This window comes from Panicum hallii, chromosome 2 (assembly GCF_002211085.1).
Source record: "Panicum hallii strain FIL2 chromosome 2, PHallii_v3.1, whole genome shotgun sequence".
NCBI lineage: Eukaryota > Viridiplantae > Streptophyta > Magnoliopsida > Poales > Poaceae > Panicum > Panicum hallii.
The window spans coordinates 8,205,972-8,218,016 of record NC_038043.1 but is presented as its reverse complement, the minus strand read 5'-3'; the positions used below and the strand labels follow the sequence as shown (position 1 = coordinate 8,218,016).

General features: G+C 42.9%; 1 protein-coding gene across 1 annotated transcript; it reads left to right on the top strand.

Annotated features, from left to right (window-relative positions):
• The first annotated feature begins 2,621 nt into the window (after positions 1-2,621).
• On the top strand, positions 2,622-5,748 carry LOC112882157 (rho GTPase-activating protein 2-like). The gene is made up of 5 exons (XM_025947144.1): positions 2,622-2,935; positions 3,071-3,191; positions 3,301-3,420; positions 4,537-4,767; positions 4,844-5,748. Exons 1-5 carry the CDS (start codon positions 2,622-2,624, stop codon positions 5,492-5,494), a joined length of 1,437 nt encoding a protein of 478 aa, XP_025802929.1. The 3' UTR covers positions 5,495-5,748.
• The last annotated feature ends 6,297 nt before the right edge of the window (positions 5,749-12,045 follow it).

Genomic DNA, 12,045 nt, shown 5'->3' with positions numbered 1-12,045 from the left:
TATCAAGGCCTTAGGTACTTGACCAACCCCCTCAGACCTCGAGCCGCCCCCTCCTTATTCCCGTCTTCACGTCGCCCCTCCCCGTCCTCCTGATTCCCGTCGCAACGTCACCCCTTCCCCGGACTCACATTGCTCGCCGCCCCAAGTTCGCGTCGCCCGTCGCCCCTCCCTCTTCCGATTCCTATCGCTTCTCCCCCTCCCTCAGCTTGCGCCGCCTTCCTCCCCCACTCCTCCGAGTTGCATGGTCTGCTAGGCGCGGAGGTGACGCCGCCCACAGCCTCTGCCTGATCCCTTCTGCGGTCCCTCTGCTCTCTCCTCTCCGACCCATCCCTACTCCTAGCGACGTAGACACTAGGCACCCGACCATAGGAGCCGCCACCAGGACCCCCGTTCCCCGCCGCCCGCCATGGAGGATGAGGAGCTCGAGCAGGCCCTACCCAATATTGAATCAAGGAGAAGCAAGGAGAAGGAGCGCGCCGTGGTACGGTAACCCCGGCCGGCCCGACCCCCTGCTGCGCCGGTAGGCCACCATGCCCTTGGCTCCATCCTCTGATGCACGAGGGTGCCTGCGACGGAATAGGCAGCGGCTCGCGAGCTGCCCGAGCTGGATCGAGCCGAGCCGAGCAGGCTCTTCTGCTCCTTAAAATAACGAGCTAGATTCTGGATCAAGCCGAGCCAGCTTGTTATCCAACCAAGTTCCGGAGGTGCCTCCAAAACGCACGCCGTTCTCTAGCTCTCCATTTTTTTTACAGCGCAGGTGGTCAGTGTACCGTAGCCGGCTAGCCGCGCACGCGACGCGCGCGAGCACGCACACCCTCACCGTATGTATCCAGGGGACCAGCCGCCGGACAGGAAGGAACAGGCGACTTGAAAGCGGAAGCTTCTCAGCTTCCCTCCCGAGGAATTCGAAACCGCCGCGCCGCAGCTGCCGAGCAGCAGCCACCAGCCCACCAGGCCAGGCGCGCCGCGCGAGCTCAAACCGGCGTGCGCCCTGCACGCCACGCGAACGCGGGGCTGGTCCCCACGTGACAGGCCGGCACGCTGCGCCCCGGGAACCCACCTGGCAGTCAGGCAGTGGGTCCATCTCGCGTGACACAGGACAGGCACAGGCTAGGTAAAAAAAAAAGCTCACGGCGTTTTTTTCATTTGCGCAAAGATAACGGCACATCCGTTGCTCCTATCCTTCTCCTCGTGTCGTCGCTTTCCTTCACTGTCTCCACAAACCTTGCGTCTATAGCAAATGAAACATAATTCTTTTGGAAGAGTGCCGGATACTTTAGGCAGGGAGCCAGGGAGCCCTTTTCTTTCTTTAGCAAGTAGTCTAGACCTGTGGCAAATACTCCAAACCTTATCTGCGATCCTCATTTCTATGTCGCAACACTTGGTTGGTTCCAATACATATTCTATCGGAAATGGTGGTTTCTGACAGGCTTGTTGCATTTCTTTGAAATGACAAGCGTACGAACACTTGGGTTGGAGCGGCGGATATCCCTAACTCAAACCTATGGCACGCCATGCCCTCTGGTAGACACGTCCTTGTCTCGGAGCATGGCCGCGACAGCAGGTTCACACACCCAACCGCAACTCATGGCTTCGAGTCTCCATTTCATGTGGCTAAATAAATCCAATGCCTCGCAAACCTCCGGTTTTAGGCAAGGTGAATCAGTGAATGACCTGCACGATTGTCAAACTATACACACGAACTATGGTGGATGGATGTGTTTTAGCTAAAAAAAACATAGCTTAAACTTTAACGAAAGACTGCTCGCTTATGTAACAACTAAAATTTGTCTATCTTCTTTTACCAAATTGGACCAAGTCATGGATGCACAACATAAGCTAGTGTGAGTCTGTGAGACCCACAAAGGAAAAACTGCAAACGCAAACAAACACATGGATAGAAAAAAAAAGAACTTAGTTAGTCACGGTGCAAAATACAAATGGAACATAGGGCTAGAATATGTGTACATAGTTCCATTTGTCTTAGAGAGAGAGAGAGAGAGAGAGAGAGAGAGATTACCGAGTTTTGGTTGGCTTCATGTTGTGCTTCCATCTCTAGTCTTGTCTCTATTCTTCTATTGATTGGTAAAAACACCAAATTTTTGCATTCATATTACGGGATTTATGCTTATTTTGGGTTCAAAGAACTACACTTTAGTCATGATAACAATTTTATGGAAATGAAACCATCCTCTCTATGTTCGTTAAAAAGATATTATCTCCGATAATATCTCTAATCTTTGGACACAATTTTTTTGACACGGTCCTTATAGGCAGTTGTTACCCTTGCGATATATGGTAAAACTCAAGGTACCCAGATGCAAAACAAGCCGGCCGGACATTCGAATTTCACGGCCGTTGGAGCCCCCCCCCCCCCCCCCCGCGGTCTGGTCCTGGGCCCCACGAGCTTTCCCCCCAATTCAAATTCGCGGATCGCAACCGCAACGACACAGAACCAAAAGCCCCGTCTCTCCTGCCTGACCACGTTTAAAAGGCCACCTCTTTCCCCAAATCGAGGCTGCCCTCACTCCTCACCCTGCATCACTCAACTCAGCTCAGCTCAGCCCAGCTCAATCGAGCGCCCGTGAGGAGCCACGGCGGCCAGCGACGGGTGGGACGCCATGGTCGAGGTGGTGATGGCGCCCGGCTGCGGCGGCGGGGGCGGTGGGGGAGGCGAGGGGAAGGCGGAGGAGGGGCAGCAGCAGGGGCAGGGGCAGGTGCTGGCGCTGGTGCTCGCCGCGCTCCGCAAGTCGGTGGTGCTGCCGTGCCAGATGGCGGACGCCGACGACCCCGCGGGGGCGTCCTGGGGGATGGAGATCGGCTGGCCCACCGACGTCCGCCACGTCGCGCACGTCACCTTTGACCGCCTTCACGGCTTCCTCGGCCTCCCCGTCGAGTTCGAGCTCGAGATCCCCGGCCAGGTCCCCAGCGCCAGGTCGGTTGGGGGGGGGGGGGGGTGCGTGTCTGGGAACACGGCCTCTGTTCACTCCTCGTGTGCCCAGCTGAGGCCCGAATGTTCAATCCCAAGCTGCCTCGATTACTAACGTTTACCTTTTTTGAATTCGTGCAGCGCGAGCGTGTTCGGGGTGTCGCCGGAGTCGATGCAGTGCGGCTACGACGACAAGGGGAACTCAGTGCCCAAGATCCTCCTGCTCATGCAGGAGCGGCTGTACGCGCAGGATGGACTCAAGGTACGAGCCTTTCGGTCGTTCAAGCCTTATCAATAGGGGTTTGGAAGCTGCACAGGTGTCCGAGCGCAGTTGAATTAAGTATTTTTCCTATTTATTTTTGGAATTTCAGGCAGAGGGCATCTTCCGGATCACCCCGGAGAACAGCCAGGAGGAGCATGTCAGGGAGCAGCTCAACAGTGGTATCGTGCCTGACGATATCGACGTGCATTGCCTGGCCAGTTTGATCAAGGTAAGCGGCAATGCCTTGCTGGTGTGTCTGGGCAATCAAACAGATGAAAACCGATGTGCTGGCATTAAATGTTTAATATATTTGTTTGTACCCAATTAATCAGAAAAACGATGGTCATTAGTAGAAATTTACTCTAGGAATTAACAAGCATTTTCGCCTTAGTATTCTCATACTTCTCTTAAAAGAAATTTCAAGACACTGAAACAAAAGCCGTTTGATAATGTCCTGTCAAGTTGGAAGGTGAGCCTGATGTGTTAGTCTTGAGGCATGAGCAGCATTCTGCATCTTATAACGCTTGTGCCTTTTCTGTATATAAGCCATGCCTGATTGCCTGTTCACTTGTTCAGTCTTGTTGTTCTTTTATTGGAAGAGCCAAACCAAATTGGTTAGATGTTTCTTAATTCAAGCACCTAAAATCGGTACTAGTACTAAAATATGCTTGTTGAAATGCTATTCAATATACAAATGGATGCCATTTTAGAATCTGTGCTCAAAGTTTTCAAATACTGGGGTGATGTGTTGGCAGTTCTTGTTTTTTTTTTCTTTCCATGAAAAAACTTTTAGTCTGAAATTTCAGAGTTAACCAACATGTTGTGATAGAAGATCTCTTGTAGACTACACCCTCATTTGGGAGTCAAAACTGCATACATTTTAGGCAGATGGAGCAGTACAGATTGAATGCTAGTTATCTAATTTTATTGACATAGGTGTGACCTGAGAGTCTGTAACTCTTAAGTTAACCTTTTCAGATCTTAAGATGAAGTTGGGCTCCCTAGATCTGATGTATGCTTGTTTTCAGAAGAAAAATAAGTCTGATGATGCTTCTTGTTAGTTTAGTTGAACCCTGTATATATCCTGATTTTTAATCCGGAAGTCATGAAGTCATGTTATCTGCATACTTTTTCCTTTTTTCCCATTGCACATGGCTTTCTTAAAAAATAAAAATCAACAATGCTGTCCTCTGTATGGGAATAGTTTTAATATACTTGATAGTGCTGTTAGCATATATTCCTTTAAACATTGGCACTAGAGCAATCCTGAAACCGTGAATGGAGCAATGGCACTGAATCTCCTGTGGTCTGATCTTTTACATTATGTACTGCACATGTGATACAGGCCTGGTTCAGAGAACTCCCTGAGGGTGTGCTTGACAGCCTCTCACCTGAGCAAGTCCTTCACTGCAACACAGAGGAGCAGTGCATTGAGCTCGTGGAGCTTCTTCCACCAACTCAAGCTGCACTTCTTCATTGGGTCGTAGAGCTCATGGCTGATGTTGTTGAGGAAGAGGAGTCAAATAAGATGAATGCGAGAAATGTTGCCATGGTTTTTGCACCTAATATGACACAGGTATTGCCCTCTAACAGATCAACCTTGTTTATTGACACAAGCGCTAACAAGAGAACTGAAATTTTCCTCCAATCAGATGTCCGATCCGCTGACTGCTCTGATGCATGCTGTTCAAGTCATGAACTTGCTCAAGACCTTGATTCTCAAAACACTTCGGGAACGTGACGATGATGATGCAGGAGCCTATTCATCATTTTCATCTTCATCATCTTTATCTGAAGAAATCGATGAGGAGGGTCATGACCAACAGGATGATGAAAATGATAGTGGCAGTGAGAACTGTAACTGCGATGATCACAAAAGACCAAAAGATATTGACAAGGCTGCTGCACTAAGAGTCGACAATGAACAGCTAATTGGTGCGTCCAGGAGGCACACGTCAATTGACTGCCATTTGCCTTTCATTGGATTTGAAAATGACAATGAAGACACGTCGCTGGATGATATTGAAGAATGTTTCTTAAGAAGGCTAGAATGGAAAGCTGTGAGGGAATGTGTTGCTGAAGACAACATTAGCAGTTTTCCTGCAGCCAAGGAAGAGGCAGATCAGCTGAGCTCGTCTGAAAGTATTACAGAAGGTAGTAACACAACTGTTGAAAACAGAGACGTGACAAGCAATGCCATTGATGTAACTATCAATGAGCTGAGGCAAATGGAAATCAGAATTGAAATGACGGATACAGAGGTAAGAAATGCTACAAAAGGCGAGCTAATTCTTTGCTCATAAGCTATCGTCACAAGGGCGCTGGTTGTCTTTCATGTAAGTTTATGTGAAGTTGTAAGTCGGTTCTTGGCAGTCCCTCAGTCAACACGAGACTAGAGAACTTTGTCCTTGTAATATTCTTCGCACGCTCTCGAGCATGAGCTGCGTAGTTGAGTAGTTGTGTGGTTTAATTGAAGCTGAAACAACCAGTTTCTAGCTAGTTGGACCTCGGTAAACTATTCCAGAGACCTTTGTTGAAAAGGTTTCAAACCTTGCAACTAGCTGTACCCTTGCAACCGGACGCATTTGAAACTAGGTGCACAATTCATGCATTGCTTCAGTTTAGACTTCAGAGACGATGTTTTGCGCTATTTTAATGCGTCCAGTTGCGCTTGCGGATTTATTTGTGAATGTTGCGCAAAGTACGTCTCCTTCCATGCATGCGAACAAGTGACAATCGGAGAGAAGCAGCAAAGGCATAGAAAGGAAGAGGAGCATTCCTCTTGCATAATGCGCAGGAGCTGCTGGAGCGAAGCTACGCAAAGCTGAGAGTGGATGATGATTATGCCAAGACTTTGGAAGCGTAAACGAGAGCAAGGCTGGGTGGAGCTGGCGGCGAAATAATATCTATCAAGGTGCAATGCCATGCCTTGGAGGCCCGCTCATAATGCAGCCTTTGATCCTTGTGGATCATGCTGGCTTACTCTTACTCTCTTCTTCTTTGTTTCTCCCCTTTCTCTCTCTCTTTTTTTCATCTATCTTGTTTTCCCTCTCTCTCTCTCTCTCTCTCTCTCTCTTCACTTTTTTAAAACAAGCCAGAGCTGACACCTTTTATAAACCAGGATACTTCTTGGTACGACTGGTATGACTGGAACTTGCAACAAGATGCTCAACGATTTCCTCCACACTTGGACTTTTGTATAAAAGTCAAATGTGCAATCTCGGTCTCTCCTTTCGAGTGTGTTGCATCACTAGAGAGCATCAATATGTACAATTGATGCAGCCCCATATTCTCGGGCATGGTATGTCCCCGGCTCTTCTTAATGTTAACCTGAAATAGTAAGAATCAAGGATACCCGAAGGTGCATACTATCCTAAAAACATGTTCTTGTTTTAGGAGCAATATTTTTTTACTTATTTATTATTTTTTAAAGAAAATCCGGGCTATCTCTCGGCAATGCTTTATTTATGGTCACAAGCTCGCTCATGTGGGATTCATCCTGCAGCTATCAATTGTGATGTAGTTTCCAGTTTCACCACTATTTGTTGACTTATCGTCGTTCAAACTGCAAGGTTAGTGGACAAATAGAACTACGGACCCCTGCATAGATATTATGATAAGCAGAACCAAATACAACCATCCTAAAAGGCATCTATGATGGGAAACCCTTAGATGATCGTATGACTCGTAGCGACTTGGCACAACGAACAATAGATTTTGGAGATATCTAGGATGAGCATGATCCTTGTGATGAATTGGGATGAAACTTCAAGCTCATGGAGTGGGTAGCTTGATCTCTGGATAGAGCAATTCAAGAACGTCCATGGTCCCATTAGTGAAGAGGATGTGTAACTCTATGGGTTATAGGAACAATTCCGAGTTCGGGTCACAAGGGAAATGGGTTTCTTTCAACCCATCGCCTCCTTAGGTAGAAAGCCCTGCATTTTATCAAAGATGAATGTGGTGGCAAAAGAATCCATCCTAAGCTTCCAATAGAAGTCCAAATGATATGAAGTGTGATTATAACTTCTATTGGGCATCAATCAAAATCAAGAAATAAGATGTGAGTTTTGAATTACTTGATTTGATTTGCATCTATTGATAATTGAGGACAAGAATGTGAGTTTGGTTCACTCGATTCGATCACCTTAGCCCCTATGATCCTTTGAACAAAAAGATGAGTCCTACGGACTACAATACGATGGTCAATGTCGAGACATATTCCTTGGTGTATACGAAACATCTTGGACGTTACCTTGACACGGGGACACGATGGGCTACCTACAGTACCTCTTCCGAGAAATTAATGTTGAAACAGATGAGACATTAAAAATGATCCTCTTCTTCTAAACACTCCTTCCTCAACCTCCCTCGACATGGCCTCGCACGAGGTGCTATTTCCCAAAGATTCTTGTTGATGAAAGCTCGAATTCTGTTGATGATAGTCCTCGGTCGCTAAATACACTCCTCCTGACGGGGCATCGATATGCAAACTGTGCTGTTGTATTGTTTTATGTTACACTTTAAATAGTGATTTGCTCATTTTGTGTGAGGCCTGCCTGGTGCATGTCTGCGTTGGAGAAGACAAGAGAGCATATGTCATCAACGAGTTACATTTACTTGGATTTTGGCTGATGCCGTGCTATTGGAACTGTTGTTGTGCCTAATATGTTATATTTGTGGAATATGTAAATATATTTATGATGTGTAACTAATATATCTCTTTAATTATTTACAATAGGCTTTAAAATAATCAGAACAATGTTGCTAGAAGATATTTGGGCCTAAAGTAATATTATTTTCTAAATGGATTTCCAAGAACAACTGGAACTTCCTTGTGGACCTCCTACGTGGACCAACGAAAACGGCCCACATGGACCAACCAGATCACGCCATGTGTCCAACACGATAATGACACATGGAAGTTAGGATTCATGTTGTCTCGCTACTTCTGGCGTCACAACCAGCTTCTTTTATCAATTTGCCAAATAATATGTTTTTGTCTTGAGCAATATTTTTGCACTAGTTTTATATTTCTCAAGGGTTTGATATTCTCAAATTATTTTTGCCAGATAATTTGAGCAATAATATGTACAAAGATTTTAATATATGATTTGAAAGTTTTGAACATAGGATTTGAAAGTTTTTGGATTTGGGAATAAAGGGTTCTGACATGTGACTTAGAAGTTAGGAGTGCATGATGTTTTGCATGTGTATTCAAATTTTTTTGAATGCCAAGTGCAAATGTTTTGAACTTTTGTGGTCTAACTTGGAAGCTAGAAATTTATGGACTTCTGTATAGGAAATTTATGCACCCAGACCAACTGGCGCGTCTAGTCCAATCAACTAGCCTGAGACCGTCCTGATGCTCCTCCCCGACCGCTTCCCATACTAATTTGTGCTATCTACCGTCCATACAAAGCCACGAAGCACAAAAATTTAAGGAGACTGCATGCATACATGGATGGAATCTTTTGTTGGTTCGATTCTTTGAAATAAAATTTCTCTTAAACCGTAACACCGATTGACAAACCGTTTGTTGCATCTTACTCAAAAAAATATGCTTAACAAAATTTAGATCCAATATCAATATATTTTATTCTTTTTATACGAATTGCATCTCTGTATACCACCGATTGCAACTCTGTATATTATCGAGTTGCAACTAGTTATAACTATATGTATTATTTACATCTGATCTCTATAATTAGGTTCATTTGTAATTCTGGATGCAACCGAGTAGTAACTGATTGCAACATAATCGGATTGCAACCAGTAGTAATTAGGTTGCAACTGGAACAGTAACTGGGTTGCAACTGACCAGTAACTGATTGCAACTAGTAATAGCTGGGTTGCAAATGAGTAGTAATTGACTGCAACTAGTAGTAATGGTTGCAACTAATAGTAACTGGCTCGCAATAAGTAGTAACTCGTTGTACAAGTAGTAATTGGGTAGTAACGATTACAACTTTTACTAACTAAGCTTGCAACTATGTTGGAGCTAGTTGCAACTAGTAGAAATTGGGTAAAAACTAGGTTCTAAGTGGTTGCAACAAGCGCTAACTACGCTACATCCAAGTTGCAATCGTGTTGTGTGTGTGATGGCAACTCATTGTACAATTAAGTTGTAATTATATACTTGAAAAAAATCATCAAATATAGTCTTCATGGATCTCGGTTTGTTAAGAATATTTTTTCCGACAACCTGATGCAAAACGGATCTGGAATCGGAGCTACGGTTTAGAAAATATTGCATTTTTCCGATCCGAATCAAGAAAAGATTCTCTACATGCATGCTTCATGATGGGTGGCAGAGGGGTGAGCTCTGGTTGGTTGACTCCACCTAATTTTGCATGCATGAGGGTAGACTAGCAGGTATGCGAGATCGACGGAGGGTCTGTGCATTTGCTATAGTAAATACACCTTGTTGTATTTTAGTTTCGTCGTATATATATATATATATTAGATATATGAATTGAAAGTTGGGGATCTAGAAAGTTTTGTAGACATGGTTTGAAAGTCCATGAAAGTCGAATATGAAGTTTGCAATGCATGAATTGAAGAGAGGGATGTAGAAAGAATTTGTGTACGTGATTTGAAAGTTTCTGAAATCCAAGTATGAAGGTCTAAATTTGTAAATTGAAAGTCGCGGATGTTGAAAGTTTAGTATACACAATTCATAAGTTTCTGATATTTGATTATAAAGTTTTTAATATGTGTGAAAGTTCAGATGTCGAAAGTTTTAGATATGTGAGGCAAAAAAGTTTTCTAATTTAATTATGAGTTTTGTATGTTTAACTTAAAAGTTACGAAAATCTTATATCTATATAGGATTTTAACAACAATTTGTAACTTTTCTTCCTAAATATTGATAATAATGTATATTCCGTGTCATTTTTCTACGTGGTTTATAGTGGAACAACAGGCTACTTTGCTAATTTGTATTTGCAGAAGCTAGCATTTTCAAATGGAGGAGGTAATTTCCTAGCTTCCAAAGTTTTTTTTTCTAAAGTTGAGAATGCAGAAATTTTTTAATATATGACTGGAAAGTTTCTTTATGTCAATTTTGCCTTTATATAAGTGTCAAAACAATCTCTTTTGTTGCCACTCCTTGAATTCAGATTCAAATTCTGAGGTCCCTAATTTGCTTTATTAATTCGAGGGTGATTTGCCATATAATGAAATTTATTGCCAGTACTCAGATAGAAATCCGCTTGTGGTCATAACTCTGTATTCAGTTATTGCATTTCAAAGAGAACATTTCATAAAATGTATGCATTTTTGGAACGGAAAAAAAATGAAAAATGCATCATAGATGTACAGCGTTATACACCCTTAACAAGAAAACAAAGGCATATGGAACAGCAGCAGCATACTAGTTTGATTCTAGAGTCTAGACTCTAGACTACTAAAGTAGTGTCCTGATATGAAAATCTAGGTTGAAGATATATCATACTAGTCATCATGTGCGCACATGATTCGAAATGTTATGAATAGTTGAATACTACAGCGGACATTGAATCATCACTCAGACTTCCGTTACTCTCTTGAGAATGAAAATGATTTTGGAGATGTCTTATTTACTGGTTTATGTTGTAACCATTGCCTCAACATGCAAATGTTCATAATATAATATAAAGTCATGTTTGGCAAAGCTCCTGCTTAGAGCCGGGAGCTGGACTCTTGTCAGACGGAACAAAAATGCTCAGCGTATTGTCTAGTAAGGCGTTCTGAAGTTTTAACATCTCACTTTTATCTTTTAGTTAACACTAATATTTACTGATTACACTAGTCCACTTTCTTATACTAGTGGAGATATACGTGCCCAGCATGTATTTCTTAAAAACATAGTAAATAAAAATTTATATTTATAGTAAATTAACAAATATTGAACGTCTTAAGTCGATACCAAGAAAACTTGCAACTCTCCATATATTTCATCAATCAAGCAGGGGTTTTGTTTTCAATTGGATTAAGCACCATTTGAATCAATCCTTCGTCATAGGTCTTAGATAACTGTGAGAGAATCGCTAATCCTCAAATTTAAAATTAAGGATATTTTTTTAAAATAATTTGATGATACGATACATACTAATATGATAAAAACAGAGGTAACATTGGAATACATGTCATCGTACATGCAACAAAAAATGAAAAAAATATAATTGAAAGGATATCGTACAGATCAATTAACCAGTTGATACCTAGCTGTTTGCACGTTCAATTTTGCAATCAATAAACAACTGAACACCATTAGTCATTGTAAATGGAACGAATTGAAAAAATATGTAACCAAAAGGATATTACAGAGCAAATCACTAATGGAACAACTGTTTGCATGATCATTTTTCATGTATACACAGTAATCTTGGGTGGCGGGGAATAGACCGTTGACTTAAAATGGAAGAAATAGCCCATAAACACGGAAATTTTCGGAGCCCGGCAAATGATGGGTGCGGTGGGTGTGTGTGTGTGTATATGTATTGGCATGGTGTATAAGAAAGGCAATAGCCAATCAAGAGCATGCAAAAGGAATGCAATCAACAAGATATGGAAGGCAATCATCGAGACATCTAAAAGAAAGGTAATCATGAGACGTGTAAAAGGAAGGCAATAGCCAATCAAGACCACACATAAAGGAAGACAAACATGTAAAAAGAAGACAATTAGCGAGACAATAAAATGAAATTAATATAGTCAATCAAGACCGTGCAAAATGAAACCCCATTGTTTTAGACTATGCAATATTATATGAACATAATCACGTCGGTCGATGTTGGAAAAGGAGGAATAGAACAGTGGGTACCCATGTGTTGTCGGGTGAAAAAAGTGAGTCTACCTTCTTCCTATCAAA